This window comes from Taudactylus pleione, unplaced genomic scaffold (genome assembly GCF_031769625.1).
Source record: "Taudactylus pleione unplaced genomic scaffold, aTauple2 ptg000332l, whole genome shotgun sequence".
Taxonomy (NCBI): Eukaryota; Metazoa; Chordata; class Amphibia; order Anura; family Myobatrachidae; genus Taudactylus; species Taudactylus pleione.
Genome location: NW_028284733.1, coordinates 4,769,498 through 4,792,122, shown reverse-complemented (window position 1 = coordinate 4,792,122; position 22,625 = coordinate 4,769,498). Strand labels below are relative to the sequence as shown.

The window sequence follows — 22,625 nt, the reverse complement described above, 5'->3', positions numbered from 1 at the left end:
GTCAGGTAAAAAATCCCATACACAAATATTTTATACGAAAAACCTGAACACCATTGTGGTAAAAGTACACTTAGCACATTATACTCATTAAGGCCTCTCGGCGCTACCGTGTCCAGTTTATGGATCCATTGGGCTTCTAATCTCTGAAGTAGTAATTCACGGTTACCTCCCCGTTGACGCGGTGGGGACCCAGTCTACCATTAACATAAGAATCAGAATTTTAAGATGTACAGTACAGGTTGAGTCTCCCATATCCAAATATTCCGAAATATGGAATATTCCGAAATACGGAATAATTTTGGCATGACTGAGATAATGAAACCTTTGATTTTTGATGGTTCAATGTACACAAGCTTTGTCTAAGGCACAAATGATTAAAACTATTGTATAAAATTACTTTCAGGCTGTGTGTATAAGGTGTATATGAAACATAAATTAATCTCATGTATGTACACAAACTTTGCTTGAGCCACAAAATTATTGAAAATATTGTAAAAATTACCTGCAGGCTGTGTGTATAATGTGTATATAACACATAAATGCATTCTGTGTGTATATTTGGGACCAATTCCCAAGATATTTCATTATGTTATGCAAATATTCCAAAATACGGAATATTCCGTTATCCAAAATACCCCTGGTCCCAAGCATTTTGTATATGGGAGACTCAACCTGTATAATGGAATTTTATTATTTAAGAAATAAAACTTTAGTCAATGCAATAGCAACAATAAAGGAAAACAATGGACTACTGCGCAGACCAAAATTTCCATTGCTACATGTAATCGCCACTGTGGCATCAGCTGTGGGCTTGGTGTCAACGGAACAGTAACTTTTAGTGGCACAACCCCGAATAGCCAGAGATAGTTTTGGTGGACCTGTGAAAAACAAACCATAAATATCAGTGAAAAATGATTGTCATTCATTTAAGCAGGAAGACAATAAAGGAGCATAGAGTAACAGAATATAAAAAGAAGATTTTCTAAGATTTAACTTTTCTTTTTGAGGGCAGTAAAGTTTACAGTCAGCCTGATACCCTGTACACATACTATAAATGATGGCTAAAGGTGCCTACACACTTACCGATCTTTACACAATCCCACATCGTGTACGATTTCCCTTGAGACTCCTCCCCGGCAGCTCTGCACACAATTTGGTCCATCTTCAAACGATCTGTCGTGCATCCGGGACTTTTTTTCCAGTGTATTGTGTCCCAGATCTCCAGATCTGCCCTACAGCAGGGCAGATCTGACGATGCGATGTGCGACCAGCAGGGACGCGCATCGCATTGTGATCGTGATTGGGGACTCACGATTTGGGCATATTTTACACGATCTGTCGTTCCGATGCGTTGGAATTGGGCAGATCCGGTAAAATATCGGTAAGTGTGTAGGCATCTTTACAGTGGGCCTGTTTCATTACTGTTCGCTATTGCGATCAAAGCTGCGATTACGCATGCAGACCTGCTGAGAAAATATGCTGAAAGCCAGCATAGAGACGCCCACAACCGCTATCTCACGTCCGTAAGACCTTGCAGACCTGCGTATACATCAGTAACATCGAGTAACATCGGTCCATCCCGCAGAATTACAGCAGCCCTGACCTGTCTCAGAAATTGCTAAGCTTGTCACACGCAGTAAGTACTCAAGCTGTGAATGCCATCGCAGTGGCTAATTTATACACGTCCATGTAATGGCGCTCAAATGGACAGGCACGCCCGTTTTCTCCGTTACCAAGGCCGGATTAAGTGGGGACGACAGGGGCGGTCGTTCCGGGGCCCCCACACACAGAAGGGCCCCCACACTTGAACATGCAGGAGGGGTTTCTAAGTACCTAGAAACCCCCCCTGATAGACCAATTCCCATCTTCACCGTCCGTGATGGGGACGGAGCCAAAATGAATAGCCTAATGATGTTAGGTGCCCGCCCCCATTAGCAACCTGCCTGCAGCTGCTGGATATAAGTAAGTGTGTGTACTGTGTTTGTGTGTATATATGTGTATGTGCTATTGTATATACAGTATGTGTGTATGCATGTATTAATGTGTATGTATATATTAATGTGTGTATACTGTGTATGTGTTAGTGTGTTTGTATGTGTTTATGTGTGTGTATCAGTGGTCGAAGTGGGGCGGTATACGGCGGTATGATATACCGCAACTTCCCACCGCCACTTCGTTTTTGCGGCAGAAAGTCTACCAGCACTGGGATCTAGTATGGGATCCCAGCGCTGGAACAGCAAAGTGTGGAGATGTGTCCCGCTGGGGACACATCTCTTTATCGGCGACGACGCTGGCATGGAACCAGGAGCCTCGGGTAATGGGCGGCTGTGCTGCGCTGCACTAGTAAGCAGCGGCACTGACAGTCAGAGCCAGCCAATCGTGGCTCACAGAGCGCTACCCAATGAGAAGATGCCAAGTGGCAGCTTCTCATTGGCTCACAGATCCGGCCGGTCGGTGAGCTGGTCTGCGAGCCGGGATTGGATGCCAGCTCGTGTGGACATTAAACTTCATTTCAGCAGGGACCCAATGCTCCAGGCCCCGGCTCCGTTCCAGCTGCAGTGTAGCTAGAGGTAAGAGGGGAGGTTGTAGGAGGGAATATGTTAATGAGAGGGGAAGGGGGTGAGACAGATGAATAGGCAGTTAGTGGTGTAGAGGGGTGAGAGAGGGGGAACCAGTTAGAGAAAGGGACAGGGGGTGAGAGAGAGGGAAGCCAGCAGGAAGAAGTGCAGTAAGTGAAAGGTGCAGTGGCTGAGATTAAAGCAGGGGCTAAAAGGGTAAATATATATTTTATATACATATATATATATATGTATGTTTGTGTGTGTGCGTGTTTAACACACACATGGGGGGGGAGTAGTATTAGGCTCCATTTGGTGGGTGGGGTGGGGGGAGTAGGCTCCGTGTGGCTTGGTGGGGGCCCCCACAATTTAGTTGCCCCAGGGCCCCCACAAGCCTTAATCCGACCCTGTCCATCACCACCCCAAACACTGACTTCCTGTCCCTCGATCTGCGATGGCTTTCTATCTGCGTGTGTGATTGCAGAGCTATCGCAATGCTAACTCACGCACGTGCACTGTGATGCATATGCATGTGCAGAACGCACCATTGGTCGATCTGCGTACGCTGTTGCATGTTGCGATCCATAATGAATCAAGCCCTGCGTCCATTATTTTGTTTGCGCATGAAAATAAACAGCTATAATATCCTTGCAAGCTGGATGAATTTGCAACAAAAATGCCTAGAACAACATTGTTTGGACATTATCTTAATGGTGTGAACTGTGGGCCTGATTCAGAGAGCGCTCGCTCTGAATCAGGGCGTCCCTTTTTTTTTTGACCACCCACAGCCTTAGCAAGCGGCCAGCCATGGCCGCCCCCAAATGGCAGGCGTTCCTTTGGGAACGCCTCCGTTTGGCCAGCCACCCCCCCCCCCGGCCCACCTACCAAACGGGGCGAGCTGTCGATCAACATCGACAGCCGCCCGTTAGTAGAGAGCCCCGGAGCGAGAGAATTTCTCTCTCGCTCCAGGGCTTGCGCATGTGCGCGGCACGTGCCGCACGTGCGCACTAGCCCACCATCGACCCGCTTGCGAGCGCTATGCTATGGAGTAATGGCTGCTGTGATTTATTTGCATTAATTATTTCACTTAAATGAGCCAGTCAGTCTGAGACATGAAAGCAGAATGCCATTTTAAAAGTTAAGACACTGGAAGTTTGTTTTTAAATTATCTTGATTAAAACTTTTATTTCTAATTGCTTCTTTAATTGTATTTTACATGGTAAGTGCAACATATTAGTGTTTTTTTAATAAAAGTGCTTGAATACAGGGCCTGATTCAGACACGGTCGCAATCCTGCGCTCGCTCGCATTGAGCGATATTTCGCAATCTGCGCATGCGTATAAGTCACAGTGCGTGTGCACGAACCAGTCAGTGCGATGGGAAAGTGCTCGCCCGTAGCTCACCCGTAGCCCGCAGACGGGCCGCTATTTTGAGTGACAGATTGTGCCATTTGTGGGTGGTAACAGGGGAAGGTGCTTGTAAACGGGGGAGTGGATGTGCGAACGCAGGCGTGCCCGACCGTCAGAACGGCGTTTAATGGATGTGCATAATTAGCAAAGTAGAATCATAGAACACGTGACTGGGTTGTATTTTAGCCAGAACTGCTCACATGGTAGCGGTGGGAAAAGGCTACCACAAGCGCTGCGACCAGCTCCGATGGCTCCCGATGTTCCAGATTAATCCTTCAACTGCCAGAGATGACGTGTGTTACGAGCGGCAAAGGGGCATCTTTATACAGTTTCGAGCGCATATTGCCTCTGCTCGCTATTACTTAGTGGGCGTCTATACGCGACGCAGTGTGAGTGCATCATTTAAATATCCAGCCCCTTTTTGACAGCGAGCGGCCGCAAATAGCGACCGGGTCTAAATCAGGCCCACAGACAGATTGTCTTATGTATATTATACTTTATTAAGTTGTATGGTGTTCGAATTGGATAATAAAAATTGTAGTAAAGTAAGTTTACATAATAAAGAGAAATGTCTACAACAGGGTTTCCCAAACTTGGCCCTCAATGCACCCTAACAGTCCAGGTTTTAAGGATATCCATGCTTGTGCACAGATGATATCAAACTGACTGAGGTACTAATTAAGTCACCTGTGCTTAATAATGGATATCCTTAAACCCTGGACTGTTAGGGTGCCTTGAGGACAGAGTTCGGGAACCACTGGTCTAGAAGCAAAGAGGAAGTTGGGAGCAGATTCTGGATAGTGAGGATGAGTGGTAGGCTACAGTGAAAAGTTCAGTTTTTAGGGCACTTTTAAACTCTGGGGCAGATCTGTAGAGAGCGATGGTAGGCCAGGGTGAAGAAAAAGGCGTGGCTAAATCCTGGGGGTATGGCCACAAATTCTTAAAAAAACAATAAAAACTATTATGTGCGCAGAAGTGAGGGAAATTCTTCGTTATGCTGGGCCCCTTAGACAATCCTCGGCCCGGGTAATTGCTAAGTAATACCTCTCCCCCACCACCCAGTATCCCTGTTCTGGTAATCTTAGTCTAGGAAAAAGTTGGCTTGGAGGTCATCTCAGAGAATGGGAGCATGGGGGAGAAGGTTAACAGGTGATAGGAGAGAGAGTAGAGGTGGGCGATAGCAGAGCAAGAGAGAGAGAGAGCGTGTGATGAAGAAAATAGGAATGTAGGGTCAGGGAAGAATGAGGGCATTGTAGGCGAGTAAGAGGACTTTGATTTTGTATAGTAAGCAAATGGAGACTTCAACAGAGGGGAGGGGAGCAGAAGTGGAATGACGGGAGAAAATGAGGCAGACAGCACAGTTGAGGGTGGATTGAAGTGGGACCAGACCAAAGTGATATTAGCCAAAGAGGAGTAGGTTACAGTAATCAGCTGCCATCATTAGTATTGGGACTTACACCAGACCCATGCTGAGTGCAAAAGATTTGTCTCAAACAGAAGTCATACCTCCATATGCACACTGCGAATGAGCACTGAAGTTGGCTAACAGGTACGTGAAACTCCCTTTACATTCCCATGAGACGGATCAGTCCCATGTGGTTGCATGGTCCCCTCCCATTTCCCACCCAGAAATAGTGTTTTCCATCAACGGAAGGATCAATCCAGATGCACTAGCAAACGCCAATGTTAAATACCGTTAGAACTGTCCGCATTGTGGCTTGCGTCCATCTCAGTATCAGCCCTCATATACAGATCAGGAATAAAACGATGAACAATAATCTCCGGTGATACTCCTAATGGTGACGCTGGATTATAAGTGACCAAGTTACATTGCAACGGATTCTACATTGGGTGTTGTATCTCCATTTATATAATGCTGTACAGGGCAGAAAACAAATAAATGGTATTGTAATTACCGTTAATATTGGTACGTTGGAGAAGACACATATTTTCGTTTCCATTACATCTTATGGTTTCCCCAGTGTAACACCAGTCAGATGTAGCAGACCGACACGTTTGGCAGGTAAGACCATTTGGCTGAGAGCTATCATCGGGTACTGTAAAATATGAAGATTTAGGACTTAGGACATACAATATGTGGTCTTAATCCTATGTCTATTTCATTTAGTATGATTAAATGGATCTAAAATATTGACATCCAACATAATCAACATTGTCCACGTCCCTAATAGATCTCAAATATTGCTTTCACTAATTCTATACGGACATTAGATGCCACAGGAGAGTTTCATGACCCTATAAATTTAAAAGAACAGGTCACAGAACTAAGAGGACTTCTAAGAACTTTCTTTATTTTACAGTGGGGGGCACATTACTCCTTTCAATACACGATCTTCAAAGTGAAAGGGGGATGGTTATGGTTAGGCACAAGAGGGGACGGTTCTGGTAAGGCACAGGGGGAGGGTTATGATTAGGTAAGGGGAAGAGGGTTATGGTTGAACACAATGTGGAAGGGTTATGGTCGGCACAATGGGGGAGGGTTATGGTTAAGCACAGGGGGAGGGTTATGGTTAGGCACAATGGGAGAGGGTTATGGTTAGGCACAATGGGAGAGGGTTATGGTTAGGCACAGGGGGAGGGTTATAGTTAGACACAGAGGAAGTTATGGTTAGGCACAATGGGGGAGGGTTATGGTTAGGCACAATGGGAGAGGGTTCTGGTCAGGCACAATGGGAGAGGGTTCTGGTTAGGCACAATGGGAGATTGTTATAGTTGGTCTCAATGTGGGAGGGTTATGGTTAGGCACAGGAGGGAGGATTATGGTTAGGCACAAGGAGCAAGGATTATGGCTAGGCACTAGGGGGAGGGTTAGGCACTGGGGGATGGTAATGGTTAGAGGTTAGGAGTAGTCCTACTTGCTGCCAGAAGCCATGTAGGTTCTGAAGAAAGTCTTCATCATCTAACCACTGGACCAAGAAGACACCATTGGAGCTTCTGGACCTACTCTAGGCCACCACTAGGCCACCAGACATTCTAATCATTTCAACATTTCATCAGTGTCAACCTGATCAACGTTGACATTATGACCAAATCGAAATTCTCATGTCAACACAATTTACCACAACCTGACCTCATGTCCAAGTGCTTTTACTTTCCCTAATAGTAATACACTGCATCAATGACCACTGTCATAAGTGACCTCACTACTCTACAAATACGAGGCTATGATTTATATTGTGGTACTTTGTAAAATATAAAGAAAAGTGCCCAAAAACTTCATATACCATTTTTAAGAGGCAGGAATATGGAATTGAATGGAAACACTTACATTTAAGGGCCGGTGGAGTACAGTTATCAGTGTAACAACAGGAAGTGCCAATCTTTATATTATTAATGTGAGCGCTGAGAGATCCGTTTGTATTACACTGGTCATTCGGCACACAATCGAGGGCATGTACGTCATCGACTGTGACCCCATCTGTACAAAGAGAATACAGAACAATCCAAATAATACACATTTTAAACAAATATCTTCCCTACTTTATGATCAATCAAAGATCTTAATCCTAAAAATGACCAACCCACTGCTTTTCTAATTATACTACATTGGTGGGTTTCATTCACTTGGATCCACATCACTGGCTCTATTTAGCAGGGCCCCAGCACTTACATATACCTGGGACATCTACAAATCACTGTAGCTGCTGCTTGTCAGGGCCGGTACAAGGTTTCTCAGCACCCTAGGCAAAGTTTCAGCCTATTGCCCTCACCCTCCCTTAAACTCACACTCACCAATACCTACTATCCAGCTCTCAGGTGAAAGTGTGGAGATTGCGACATGGAAGTTCCACAGTCACCGCCTGTATAAAGTACAACAAGCATGTCTCTCTGAGACATCCTTCATTTTGTGATAGGCAGACTCAGGGGACCCTCAAATCCCAGCGCCATAGGCAGCTGCCTAATGGTAGAGCCGACCCGGCATACAATACATTTACCTTCCATGCTCTGGATATGCTTTAAATTACAGTACAGGGTGTGCAGCGAGGACCTGATATTATTAGAATGTGTCCGACATTAACATTAGCGGGGGTGGAGGGGGGTTTAGTCAGCATGCTAGGCCTTATGCAAATACTAATCGTAGTGCCTACTATTTATTAAGAATATTTTACAGGAAATCCTCCAAAAATAGCTTTTGTACCCCCTAAATGTACAAAGGGATGACTGCAACAGATATCGGAGATAATGTGGTCCCTCAATTTGCATTCGAAAAATCATTCCCCATAATTTCTATGGGGGCCACTAAATTATGCCTATACAGCTAACTCCGTCTTTAGATGGTGTTCGCCCTGGCAGCTTATGGGTTACATTTATGCAAAGTTTTTGTAAGAGGGATCCAATGGATCTCTGATGATGAAAAAGAGAACAGTAACTGGGAAGTTACTGATGGGGCGTTACCATGCGGTGTGTATATCCAGTGATGTAGTGAGCAGCTGTATAGGTTGGAGGATGGTCAGTCCCCACGTGCAAAATAGATAAACAAAAGAAAAAAAGAGCGCTGTGAACAATAACTGTAAACATAGATCACAATCAATACAGTATTATAGAAGAAAAATTGATGAATAAAAATCAACCAATCTACATAGGCAAATGATATATGTCCCAGGCAAAGTAGTTGTTTTAGGAGCATGTGCTTAGCAATACTTTGGCCTAGTACATGCTGGCTGTGTTATGGAGGGATTGTGAGATCTGTGTTGGGATGATATTGGAATCAGCTTGTGTTATGTATTCTGGAATACAATAACATACCTCCCAACCAGGCCCGCTGAGAGCCGCGGCGGGCCCGGGTAATAGGGGGTATGGCCTAATCGCGGGAGGCGCAGCCACGCCCCCTTCCCGAAAAAAAAAAAATGCAGGCGCGCTGGGGAGGGGGGCGCTCTGTGCCCCCTCAGCCCTGCTCAAAGCCAGGGGGGGGCGCGATCACTGTGATCGCTCCCCCCCCACAGGCATAGGAGACTGCTGTGGCTGCTGCTCAGCATCCACGAGCAGTCTCCACTGCAGCTCAGCACACGCTGTGTGCTGGGCTGCTGTGAGGGAGGTCGAGAGGCGCCGGGCCCGGGCCCCCGCCGGGCCCCTCAGGAAGCCCGGGCCCCGGTAATCTGTACCCGCTCCCCCCCCTCTCGGCGCCCCTGCTCCCAACTGTCCCGCATTCAGCGGGACAGTTCCATTTTTCTGGGACTGTCCCGCTGTCCCGCGGTGGGGGGGAAGTTGGGGAAGCATAGCAGAGCAGCAGGTATGCAGAGCGAGAATAGATGCTGTGCGCATGCGCACAGCATCTATTTACAGTACTGGGGGCAGTCCAGCATCTCAGAGATGCTGAGCTCGCCCCTTAGTGATGTAAATGGGGGCGTGCCATCAGGACACGCCCCATTTACACTCAGGCCACACCTCCTTTTCAGGCACTCAGTGGGCCCAGCTCTCCAGGTGCCAAAGTTGGAAGGTATGCTATGTAATGTAATATTTTGTCTGAAGAGATCACACAGTTGTGGTGTGTGAGAATAGTGTAACAATCTGCATACAATATCCAGTTTGCATATTTATGACAGTATTTAGGAGGTGTGTGGATAGATATGTGAATTACTGGATGCATTATGTTGGTATTACAGAACATAGCATATGGGAGTTTCAAAATAGAGGTTATCCTTGTGCCATGAGGTTTGGACAAAAGCACATGTGCCAGCCCATCCCCCACACCTCCACATTCCCATATACTTCTCTCTCTCACTCTCTTTGTCTGTCTCTCGCTATCTCCCTCTGGTATCATCTCTGTAACTTATATTGTATTTTAACTAATGTGGTGAAGTTTAAATACTGTTATTATATAAATACACCTTTACTTTACTACATCTTGTGTGCAATGTTCTTATTGAGATGAAATTATCCAAATGATTTATGTGGTTTATATAATTGTTATTAATTCTGGAAAACATTGTGATCCCAGGACAGAACTACGTGTGATGAAAGGCAGAGGAATCAGAACTGAGGGCCTGATTCAGAGCCGGACGCTATTTGCAGATGCTTGTTCTTAAAAAGGGGCCGGATATTTAAATTGAGCTTTGTGGTCTGTTGACGCCTCTATGTCTGAGCGAGCGTCTGAAAAATGCGCTCGCTATTTTCTAAAGACGCCCCTTTGCCGTTCGCATCATACGTCATCTCCGTTATTTATTAGATTAATCGGGAACATCGAAAGGTGTCTGAACTGCTCGCAGTGCTTGTGGTAGGATTTACTTCCCGCAATCACTGCGAGCAGTTCAGGCTAAAAGACAACCAAGTGACGTGGTCGATGACGCTCCTTTACTAATTATGCACTCCCATAGAACGGCGTTTTGACCGTTTGGCACGCCTGCGTTCGGATCTCCACTCCCCCGTTTTCAAGCACCTTCCCCTGTTACCACCCACAAACGCCTCATTCTGTCACTCAAATTAGCAGCCCCTCGCTGTATTAGACACCAGATGTTAGACAGTCAATAGGTCGACAGAGACAAAAGGTCGACACACTATAGGTCAACATGTAAGAAGGTTGACAAGTACAAATGGTTGACAGGGTCAAAAGGTCGATACAAAAGTGGGCGACACAAAAATGGTCGGCACATTTTTATGTTTTGTTTTCTAACCCTAATCTTCATCCTAACCCTCCCTACAGGTGTCTGACCCTAAATGTTCCTTCTAGTGCCTAACCCTAAATTTCCCTCCTGGTGCTTAACCCTAACTCTCCGGTAAGTGCTTAACCATAAAACAATAATATGAATTTGTCGACCATTTGTACCTGTCGACCTTCTTATATGTCGACCTTTAGTATGTCGACCTTTTGTCCCTTTCAACCTATTGATTGTCTAACATCTGGGGCCAAATGTAATAGGGTGAGAGTTTAGAAAATTTGTGAGTTTAGCAGTAACCTCTCACACCTTTTAAACTCGCCCAATGTAATAGAGTCCGAGAACCTGCAAACTCGCATGTTTTTAGACTCAAAAACTCTCACGATTTAAAATCTCATCCAGGTATTTTCCTATTTTGAAGATGAAACTCGACCAATGTGAGAGATTACTACTAAACTGTCACATTTTCTAAACGTTCAGCCTATTACATACTGTATAGCTCCTGATGTCTATCTAGACATTGTTGACCTTTTTACTGTCTGTCTATAGTCTGGAACCCGGTGGTGACTCAGACAACAGTCAGTGTTTGCGGCTGTGTAACAAAAACGCCTCCACCTCTGAATTAGGCCCTAAAAATAAAACTAAAAAACAATCAAAAATAAAACTTTTGTTTGCAGCCTAAAAAGTGAAAGCACAAATCACATTCAGCAGGTTCACTACATTTTATAAATAGTGTTTGGAAAATACAATCTCTATATAACATACTTGTTTTAGTTACTGAACGGATGCCACCACAAGCATAATCAGCAGGACATCGCACGGTTGTCCCGGAACAGGAGGAAAAATCAACTCCTCTACACAGCTTACATGTGAGAGAGAAACCTGCAATTGGAAAATAAAGACACACCAGGAATGAATAGTGAAGCTGGGATATTGTGTAAGCAGAAACATTTTTTGTGTTACAGGATCTGTGATAACATGGTTAGTGGTACAGTTGCAATGATGTCTTAGCAATGAAACGCGTAGGGTGTTCTCTCACATGTCATTGTTTCGAAATTTAAACTTTTTTCGATGGCAATTAATCTGGTTGGAATTCATTGTGGAATTTTTTACTGTTATAGGGTTCGCAGAGCATCATTCGCAGTATTAATTTGTTAAGATTATCTTTAGCAGTGGTTCTCAAACTCTGTCCTCAGGGCCCCACACATGTCACTTTTTTCAGGTTACCCAGCAGGTGCACAAGTGTATTCATTACTCACTGACACATTTCACAGGTGAAGATAATTACTTAACTCGTGATTCTGTGAGGAGACCTGGAAAACATGCACTGTTTGGGGTCCTGACGACCACGTTTGAGAACCTGTGATCTTTAGTGATCAGTATCTGTGAATAGCCTGAGATTTCTTGCCTGATTTCTGGGTAACCTTTGTGGGAGATGGTGTAGTAGAATGATGTTATCACACTAAAGGGGAGATGTACAGTATCAGGCCTTAGAAAAAGAGACAAAGAGGAGAGGTATAAAGTACCAACCAATCAGCTCCTGTCATGTTACAGGCTGTGCTAGAAAAATTACAGTTAGAAGTTGATAGGTTGGTATTTTATCTCTCTCCACTTTCTATCTCTCCAAGGCTTGAAGCAATTCCCCTAAGGGATAAATGTAACAGCCTGCAAGATGAAAGCATCAGCCTGATTCCGGCGAGTCTGCCTGTTTTTTTTTAATTTTAAGTGGCAATAATTTAGAAAGGCAAAAACCAAGCTAGTTTTGTCTTGAAAATTATTGCTGATTTAAGAAAAACATTTAGACGCACCGGAATCACGTCGGCTATTACATTCCTCGGTATTTGCACCTTCCTGCCATCTTTTCAGATTTGTGTTGTTCAGTGCTAGGTCGTAAGTTTGGCAAGATGAAGCAGCCAACACTATCGGATCCATTTTGTTGATGGGATTTTACTTATTATGTACAATCTTTGTATTTGTGGAATGTTAGCTTGTGCCAGAGGAAACACAGGCCCTGATTCAGACCCACTCGCGAGCGGCTGTCCGCTCGCAAGTGGGTCGATGTTCTGCACTGAGCATGCGCACGACGGAGGGAGCTCCGCCGTGCGCATGCGCCAGACGCAACGAGCGAAGGAAAGTCCTTCGCTCGTTGTGTCTGATCAAAGGGGGCGTGCTGTCGATGTTGATTGACAGCACGCCCCCTTTGGTGGGCGTGCCGGGGGCGTGCCTCCCTGACGGGGGCGTTCCCACGGGAACGCCTCCCGTCAGAAGCCGGCCCACTGACATCACTAGTGATGTCAGTGGGAGTGATTTTGGCTCTGATAGAGCCAAAATCACTCCGGAGCTTGCGGTTGAAAACCTCAACCGTAGGCTCCGGCTCGCAGTTTCGATGGTCGCGATGGTCACGACCATCGCGGCCATCAAACTGCACGCTCGTATAGGCTGTGGGTGGTGACCCACAGCTATACGAGCGTCCAGGAGGACGCTCCATTTTTATGGAGGGCGGCCCTCATTCAGAGCATGCGCTCTGCTCAGAGCGTACGGCTCTGAATGAGGGCCACAGACAGCAATCTCCCTGTCTCAAGCTTATTGCACTGCACGGAGCTGCAGACACAGGGGCTGACTGTGGGCCTGATTCAGACCCGCTTGCGAGCGCTCGCAAGCGGGTCAATGGTGGCCATCTGCGCATGTGCACGATGGACCCGGCTCCGTCGTGCGCATGCGCGAGACCCGGATAGCGACGGCCAGTCTGTCGCTCCGGGTCCCGCACCAAAGGGGGCTTGCTGTCGATGTTGAGTGACAGCACGCCCCCTTTGGTGGGCGGGCCGGGGGTGTGGCTGCCCAGATGGAGGCGTTCCTATGGGAATGCCTACAGTCTGGGGCCGGCCCCACTGACATCACCAGTGGGACTGCTTTCGGCTCTGTTAGAGCCAAAAGCACTCTGTGGCTTGTGGCAACGATGAAGGGTCTCGTCGCAAACCCGATGGTTGCGATGGTCTTGACCATCGCGACCATCTTCCTGGCCACTCGCCATAGCTGTGGGTGGTCACCCAAAGCTATGCGAGCGGCCAGGAGGCCGCTCTAAAAAACCAAAAGGCCGGTCCTGATTCAGAGCGAGCGCTCTGTCAGAGCGTCCGGCTCTGAATCAGGGCCTATGTGTGCTCTGTAGGAGTTTACAGAGGAAGTTTCCAGCATCACGTTTGCTGACAATCAGTGAATTTGACAGAAATTATCTTCTCTGTGGTTACCGATTACTAAACATGCATTTTATGTAGTGTGCCATAGTATGTACTAATATCACAATGCAGGGGATTTCACAGATGTAATGGAGGGAGTAATATAATATCAGATTTTTATTCAGATCTGAACGATAACGATTTTAAAAATTGTTCAATCGTTCATATCTGAAAGAAAAATCTGACATGTGTGCCTGCAACGATGGACGATGAACGATGAATGATGTGCATTCCCGATTGTCAGATAACGATATCTGACATCTCATGTGTTTGCAGTCAGTTTTGGACGATTTCCATTCATTTTAATACTGTAAAAAATCGTTTAATCATTTGCAAATCGTTCATCTGACATATCTGACCGTGTGTATGCACTATGAGTTGCTATTTTTGTCTCATGATGTTTCAGGCTATCAAGCTACCATATTTGGATAAATTGTTAAGGTGCATACACACGTAACGATTTTGTGAAAAACGATTTTCTGTCAGATTTTCCCTTGAATAAGTGAACGATTTTTACAACAATGAACGAAAAATGTTCCTTCCCTTAATGAAAATCATTATGTTGGACAGTCTGTAATGCATACATCGCAACTGTCCCGCTACCAGCAGGACAGTCCAGTTTTTTTGGGACTGTCCCACCCGCGGGATGCAGTGTCCCTCGGTGGGGGGGAAGTTGGGGAAAGCACAAATCGCTGCCCTGTATAGCAGAGCAACAGGTGTGCAGGAGGAGAACAAATGCCGTGCGCATGGACACGGCATCTGCTCTCTTGTATAGGGAGAGCCTTGGGGCTGCCCAGCATCTCGGAGAGTGCTGGGCACGCCCCCAAAGTGACGAAAACGGGGGAAGCCACGAGGCTCCGCACCATTTTCACTTGGCCCCACCCCTTTTCCAGGAAGCCACACCCCTTTCCGGACGCGCGTCCCGTCCCTCCTCCCAACATTGAAATGTTGGGAGGTATGGTAATGGACGATGAACGATAACTACAAATGGGGGCACGCTTTAACGATTATCGTTCATCGCTATAACTCAGAAACTGAACGATTTTTTTGAACGATTGAACGATAACGACGTCGTTAACGACAAATCGTTTAAAAAATCGTTACGTGTGTTTGCACATTTGCTGTGTGAGTGAGATACAGGCGTGACTGTTATTTATTGATATACAGAAACATGCTTACAGTACAAGGCACACTTGCCTACTTTTGAAAAAGCATTTCAGGGAGTTGGGAAATCAGCACCTATGAGCACGATGATAAAGTGGGCGTGTCCTGCTACATCTGATAGGCGTGTCATACATATGATGGGCGTGTCCTGCTACATCTGAGAGGCGTGTCATAAAATTGATTTACATCCACATGTAAATGAGCCCCAAAGCAGTTAGTAAGATCTACGTGTTGATGAAAACACACTGATACTTCTCAGAAAATACATGTAACCATAGGGATCATTGTGCCTAATAACCAATGCAGGGAAATTATACTAATGATCCCATTTGAATGTATATCTCTCTTTTTTTTCTTTTATATAACAGTGTCATAATGGGGGTAAGGATGAAATGAGGGAGATTGGTAGACTCTTCAGGGAGACAGGGAGATTGCTACTATTTCAGGGAGTCTCCCTGGCAATGAGGGAGAGTTGGCAAGTATTGTCAGGGCTGCCATCAGAAATTTTGGGGCCCGGTACTGACAAAATAGGCAGGGCCCCCCGGGGTATAGGGCAGACTTGGGTGGATAATGTGGGTGGAGCTACTTCGGGGATGGTGGGCAGGGAAGGAATGCTGGCTGGACAGGGGGGGTAGGTGGGGAAGGATGGCTGGCTGGACTGGGGGGTAGGCAGGGAAGGATGGCTGGCTGGACAGGGGGGGTAGGCAGGGAAGGATGGCTGGCTGGACAGGGGGGGTAGGCAGGGAAGGATGGCTGGCTGGACTGGGGGGGTGGGCAGGGAAGGATGGCTGGCTGGACTGGGGGGGTGGGCAGGGAAGGATGGCTGGCTGGACTGGGGGGTAGGCAGGGAAGGATGGCTGGCTGGACTGGGGGTAGGCAGGGAAGGATGGCTGGCTGGACTGGGGGGTAGGCAGTGAAGGATGGTTGGCTGGACTGGGGGGGTGGGCAGGGAAGGATGGCTGGCTGGACTGGGGGGTAGGCAGGGAAGGATGGCTGGCTGGACTGGGGGGGGTGGGCAGGTAAGGAAGGCTGCACTGGGGGGGTGGGCAGGGAAGGAAGGCTGGCTGCACTAGGGGGGGGTGGGCAGGGCAGGCTGACTGCACTGGGGGGGCAGGGAAAGAAGGCTGGCTGCACTGGGGGGCTGGGCAAGAAAAGAAGGCTGGCTGCACTGGGGGGGGTGGGCAGGAAAAGAAGGCTGGCTGCACTGGGGGGGGGGGGTGGGCAGGAAAAGAAGGCTGGCTGCACTGGGGGGGGTGGGCAGGAAAAGAAGGCTGGCTGCACTGGGGGGGCATGGAAGGAAGGATGGCTGGGAAGGAGAGGGCTTAGGGAAGGCTGGTTGTATTCAAGTAGGGGCACAAGACAGGTCCAACACACACATACACTTACCTGAGAAAGGGGCCAGGGTGGCAGCGGCGCGGAATGCATCGGGCGGCAGCCGGAGAAAAAGCATCTGCGTTGCGGTATTAGATGTATGGAGCCGGCTGTGATTGGCTCGCGTAACGGCAGCCAATCGGGAGCAGCCGCTTCTGATTGGCTGCTGTACCGCAAGCTGTGATTGGCTCGCGGCCAGCTGAATACTATTGAGCTGGCCGCGAGCCAATCACAGCTCGCGGTACGGCAGCCAATCAGGAGTGGCTTCTCCTGATTGGCTGCTGCGGCCGGCTCCATAGTAGTGCAAATGCAGCAGCGCCGATGCTCTTCCTCGTCGCTGCCACCCGGGCCCCCTATCTCTCCGGGCCCGGGACAGGAGGCCCGGCAGTCCCCCCCTGATGGCAGCCCTGATATGGTACAAGGACAGCATCCACTTACTAACAAGAAGTCAGTCTGTATAATTACATTAGAAAACATGGTGTCTGGAGGAAATTGAAATAGACCTATCACAAACAGCGCATGAGAAATACAAGTTCAATTATACCACAATTAGTATAATCCTGTAAAAAAAACAAAAACAAGTAAAAACAATGATTGCTTTAGTGATTACACTGTATGTAAATATGATAAATTAGATCCACAAGTTAGAACACTGTGCTGCACTTAACTGTCAATGGGGGAGATGCACTAAGCCTTGGCGAGATATAAAGTGGAGAGGGACAAAGTACAAACCTATCATCTCCTAACTGTCATTTTCCAAACACAGCCTGTAACATGACAGTTAGGAGTTGATTGGTTGGTACTTTATCTCTGTGCTATTTATCTCTTTCCAAGGCTTAATACATCTGTCCCAGTAATATTTTGGAAACATCCTGTCATAAAAATGCATCATAATAAAGAGTAACACAAAATTAATGACACAAAAGCGCTTTAATCACTCATCAGTACGAAAAGAATAATTGCAGCATTTTAAACACGTTTTACAGGCTCTGGAGGAAAGTGCTCTCCTGCTTACTGCATAATCATTTCTGAAGGCAAACTTTGACTTCATTTCTCAGATTCACACATGTAAATGAATGAGTACAACCAGTATAGCAGAAGAAATGCAGGTAGTAGGTTTATTATTATTATTATTAGCATTTATTTATATGGCGCCACAAGTGTTCCGCAGCGCCTTACAAAGTACAAAAACAAATTGTATACAAGTGACTTACAGAACAATACAATACAGGACATGGATAATATACATTGCTACATTAGTGACCATATCACCCAGATGAGCAACAGAGCATAAGCAACCAAGTGTTAGGTGCCCTAGTGGTGAGTAAGAAGTAAATGACACTATAGTAAGGAGAAGCACAAGAGGGTAGATGGCCCTGCTCGTGAGAGCTTACATTCTAAAAAGGTGGGGGAAGACAAACTGGGTTGACACAGATGGGGTAGATGGGGACGAATGAGCATGTAGCAAGGAGTTAGAATGATAGCTGGAAGGCTTTGATGAAGTAGTGGGTCTTGAGAGCCCGTTTGAAGGATTGCAAACAGGTGGAGAGTCTGATGCGGAGTGGGAGAGAGTTCCAGAGGTGGGGAGCAGTGCGGGCAAAATCTTGGAGGCGGGAGTGGGAGGAAGTAATCAGCTGGCATGAAAGGTGGCGTGCATTCGTTGAGCGAAGAGGGCGGAGAGGAGCGTGAAGGGAGATGAGATCAGAGATGTATATGGGAGAAGATTGGGTGAGGGCTTTGTGAGCGAGCGTGAGAACCTTAAATTGGACTCTGAAAGGGAAGGGGAGCCAGTGTAGGGCTTGTAGGAGAGGGGAGGCAGATACAGAATGTTTGGAGTGGAAGATAAGCCGTGCAGCAGCATTGAGGACAGACTGGAGAGGAGAGAGATGGGATTTGGGGAGGCCAGATAGGAGGAGGTTACAATAGTCCAATCTGGAGATGACCAGTGAGTGTATGAGGGTTTTAGTAGCATCCTGGGTGAGATAGGGTCTGATCTTAGAAATATTTTTGAGATGGAAACGACAGGACTGTGAAAGGTTCTGGATATGTGGTTTGAAGGAGAGGGATGAGTCCAGGATAACTCCAAGACAGCGCACCTTGGGACTAGATGAGATAGTTATTCCATCAATTGATAAAGAAATAGTGGGAAGTGAGGTGATGTGGGAGGGTGGGAAGATGATTAGCTCTGTCTTAGACATATTAAGTTTAAGAAATCGCTGGGACATCCAGGAAGAGACAGCAGAGAGACAGTTGGAGATACGAGTCAGAAGAGAGGGGGAGAGATCAGGGGAGGAAAGGTAGATTTGAGTATCATCAGCATAGAGATGATAATGGAGGTCAAAAGAGCTGATGAGTTCACCTAGAGAGGAAGTATAGAGGGAGAATAGGAGAGGACCAAGAACAGAACCTTGGGGAACACCTACTGTAAGAGGCTGTGGAGGGGAAGAGGAGTCGTGAGAGGAAACTGAAAAAGATTGGTCAGAGAGGTAGGATGACAGCCAGGAGAGGGCAGTTTCACGTAGACCAAGGGAGTGAAGGATATTCAGCAGGAGAGGGTGGTCCACAGTGTCAAAAGCAGCAGAGAGATCAAGGAGAATGAGAAGAGAGTAGTGGCCTTGGGATTTGGCAGCAAGGAGGTCATTGCTGACTTTTGTGAGGGCAGTTTCAGTGGAGTGGAGAGAACGGAAGCCAGACTGAAAAGGGTCAAGGAGGGAGTGGGAGGAAAGAAAAGTGGTAAGGCGGTTGTAGACAATCCGCTCAAGGAGTTTGGAGGCAAAGGGGAGGAGAGAGATGGGACGGTAGTTAGAAAGAAGGTTAGGATCAAGGGTAGGTTTTTTAAGAATGGGGGAGACAAGGGCATGTTTGAATGCAGAAGGAACAGTGCCTGATGAGGGGGAGAGGTTAATGAGGTGGGCAAGATGGGAGCAGGCTGAGAGAGAGAGGAAGCGGAGGAGGCTGGAGGGGATGGGATCAAGGGGGGAGGTGGAAGGGGGGGAGGACCGGATGAGGGCCATGACTTCCTCTCCAGATACAGGGGAGAAGGATGTTAGAGTTGGTAAAGTTGATGGTGAGGGGTGACTAGGGAAAGGAGGAGGTGGAGAGCTGGGGGACTAATTGGATATGATGTCCTGACGTATGGAATCAATTTTAGATGTAAAGTAGGTAGCAAAGTCAAGGGCAGTGAGCAAGGAGGGGAGACGAGGAGGGGGTGGGCGAAGGAGAGATTTGAAAGTAGTGAAGAGACGCTGGGGATTAGAGGACTGAGAGGAGATGAGGTTCTTAAAGTATGACTGTTTAGAGAGGGAGAGCGCAGCACTATAGGATGAGAGCATAAATTTGAAATGGAGAAAATCTGCCTTAGAGCGTGATCTTCTCCACTGTCGCTCCGCAGTTTGAGAACACTTTTGCAGGTATCTGGTGCATTTGGAATGCCATGGTTGAGGAGTAGATCTGCGAGTGTGAATAGTGATCGCTGGGGCAACAGAGTCCAGAGCAGAAGTAAGGGAGGCATTGTATAGGGAGGCGGCTTGTTCAGGGCAGGAGAGAGAGAGGATAGGGGAGAGAAGTGAGTCAAGCAGGGAAGAAAAGGAACCTGTGTCGATAGTGTCAATGTTACGCTTAGTAATGGAGGCTTTTGGAGGTAGAGGAGGGGAAGGAGAGAGGGACAGGTTAAAAGAGAGAAGGTGATGGTCAGAAAGAGGGAATGGGGAATTGAGGTGGTCAGAAATATCACAACGGTGTGTGAATACCAGATCAAGCACATGGCCACTCACATGGGAGGGTGAGGAGGTCCATTGGGAGAGACCAAGTGACGATGTGAGGGAGAGGAGTTTGGAGGCAGAGGATTCTGTGGGGATATCAATTGGAATATTGAAGTCACCTAGGATAATGGAGGGAAGGTCTGAAGAGAGAAAGTGAGGGAGCCAGGAAGCAAAGTTGTCAAGGAACTTGGAGGGAGGGCCAGGGGGACGGTAAATGACAGCTACTTGGAGGTGTACTGGGTGGAAGAGGCGTATAGCATGGACTTCAAATGAAGAGAATGTGAGGGATGGTTCAGAGGGAATGGGTTGGTATGAGTAACCAGGGGATAGAAGGACCCCAACACCACCACCATGGCGACCCCCAGGTCGTGGGGTGTTGGAAAAGGTGAGGCCCCCAGAGGAGAGAGCTGCAGGAGAAGCGGTGTCAGAGGGTGAAATCCAGGTTTCAGTGATAGCTAGGAGATTCAGGGAGTTGGAGATGAAAAGGTCATGGGTTGGGACCAGTTTATTACAGACTGACCTGGCATTCCAGAGGGCACAGGATAGAGGGACAGAGTTTGTTGGAGATTTGAATGAGATTATCAGGGTTGCTATAGCGTGGGGGTGAGATTAATTTGGGGGACCGAGCTGAATAGAGTGTAGCGATGGTGCGGACTCCAGTGCTAGAAGGGGAGCCAGTAGAAGGTGGGCAGGAAGGGAAATTAATGATGTGTGGATGGATGTGGGGTAAAGTGACATGGAGAGGGGAGTGGGAGGAGGGATTAGCAGTGAGGTTGTAGGACCCCTGTGGAGTATAAGAGAATGAAAGTGGAGTAATGGGAGAAGATGGGGAGGAAGGTAAACAGAGGAGAGGAGATAAGGGGAAGAGGAAATGGAAGAGACAAGGGGGAAAGGATAAAGATGGAAGCAAGGGGCAGAACAAAAGATTAGGTAGACACTGAGTGAAGGTGGGATTTGAAGAAAACATGGTAATAGTAAGGATGATGTAAATAGGGGAAGAAAAGTTAAAAGTAGGAATGAAGACAGAATGTAGGAGAGAGCAGATTTCCAGAAACGCAAGTAATAGTGCAGTGTGGGAAAAGAGTCTGTACTGCAAAAGTTTATTATGGAGTATAAAAAAGTGGAGATTTGGTGGGAGCAGAAATTAAATAGTAAACTATACAGTGGTAGGAGCTAGATATAAGACTTAGAAAAAGAGCTAAGGTAAAAGTACATTATTATAGAGGAAAACTGACATAACACAGATAAGTATGCATTAGGATTATATGTAAAGCACAGAGCCAGCAGAAATAGTAGCAAGGGAGGCACCAGGTTTATGCAGCCACCAGACAGGGAGTTCAATAATGAAAGTCCTGGTTATGTGTCCACAGGAGCTAGTAGTCTGGAGACTGTGACCTCACAATTGTTCATTCCACTTTGTCCAATTAATTAGGGTGTTGTTTGTAGTGTGGTGGGTTTCCTTCTGTTTCACTGATGTTTAACGCTGATATAACGCCAATTAATCGATTTAAAAAGAAGTTGACACTTCTAAAGATAGGGCACCCAGCCTTCTAATGAACCTTACATAGGAGACCTAGCATGTGAAACCACTAATTTCTAACTACCCCCAAAACACTCCAACTATTATTGCAAGCAATAAATTACCTTAAACAAACAAACAAACAGAACATACCATTAAGCTAGCATCTGGGTCTATATACCTTGCATTGAACTAAGAAAACACAAACAAAAAACTATATTCTAAACCAACAACTACAGATACTATGCAGTGACATACTACTTAATTTAACATTACATCTAAGTTAATTGTTCAAAGCAGTAGTCCTTTACAAGTATCATGCAGCAAGAATATGCTGGGAGCAGTAGTCCTTTACCTAGTACAGCTCGGGCAGGGACAAACAATTATAATGCAGCAAGAATATGCTGCTGGGAGCAGTAGTCCTTTACAAGTATCATGCAGCAAGAATATGCTGCATGATAAAGTCTGGGTCAGATTATCGCATCCCTAGAACAGTTCTAACAGTCTTTGACTTTAAAATGATATAATACACAACCAATATATACAGGAACCCAGATGACAGAAAAGGTAATTGTAACACAGATCCTGTCCAGTAACATGTACGTACCAGTCGCCGTGAGAGCTGAGAGGATGCACAGAAATTCAAGGAGGGATCCCATTCTGTACTGCAACTGCTGGACTCTAGGAAACATCAGCCAACTGCTGGGTAATCAGCTGTATCCTGTTATTAAATAGACATTACTGAAGGCGGAGCCAAGATTACTTCCAAGTTCTGTGACCTAGATGTAATTACTGTACAAATTAATCAGACACTTATTTATTAATATTTGCTTATATAAAGCCAGAATATTTGTTTTGCTTTACAATTGACACTAACATTTTGGTGGCAGATCTAAAAAAAACACGTAAAAAAGGAGCTGGGTGGAACAGTAGGGAGTGAGAGTACACTTAAATAAATCAGGAATCATTGATATATCTAAAATGGGTGCAGGGTGT

The 22,625-nt window shown here is 46.5% G+C and overlaps 1 protein-coding gene across 1 annotated transcript; it reads right to left on the bottom strand.

Annotated features, from left to right (window-relative positions):
• Window positions 1-690: 690 nt before the first annotated feature.
• Window positions 691-22,321, bottom strand: LOC148509109 (phospholipase A2 inhibitor NAI-like). Its single transcript, XM_088443631.1, has 5 exons — window positions 22,237-22,321; window positions 11,347-11,463; window positions 7,257-7,406; window positions 5,884-6,024; window positions 691-878 (listed from the first exon to the last, which is right to left on the bottom strand). The coding sequence occupies exons 1-5, from the start codon at window positions 22,319-22,321 to the stop codon at window positions 691-693; spliced, it is 681 nt and encodes a 226-aa protein (XP_088299757.1).
• Window positions 22,322-22,625: the final 304 nt, after the last annotated feature.

What these genes read in the sequence shown, in the direction of transcription:
- LOC148509109 (XM_088443631.1), bottom strand. Translation starts at nt 22,321, where the DNA reads ATGTTTCCTAGAGTCCAGCAGTTGCAGTACAGAATGGGATCCCTCCTT. An exon ending in CCGTTCAGTAACTAAAACAA is followed by an intron (nt 7,407 to 11,346) that starts GTATGTTATATA and finishes CTCTTTGTACAG; the next exon opens with ATGGGGTCACAGTCGATGAC. An exon ending in TACTCCACCGGCCCTTAAAT is followed by an intron (nt 6,025 to 7,256) that starts GTAAGTGTTTCC and finishes CATATTTTACAG; the next exon opens with TACCCGATGATAGCTCTCAG.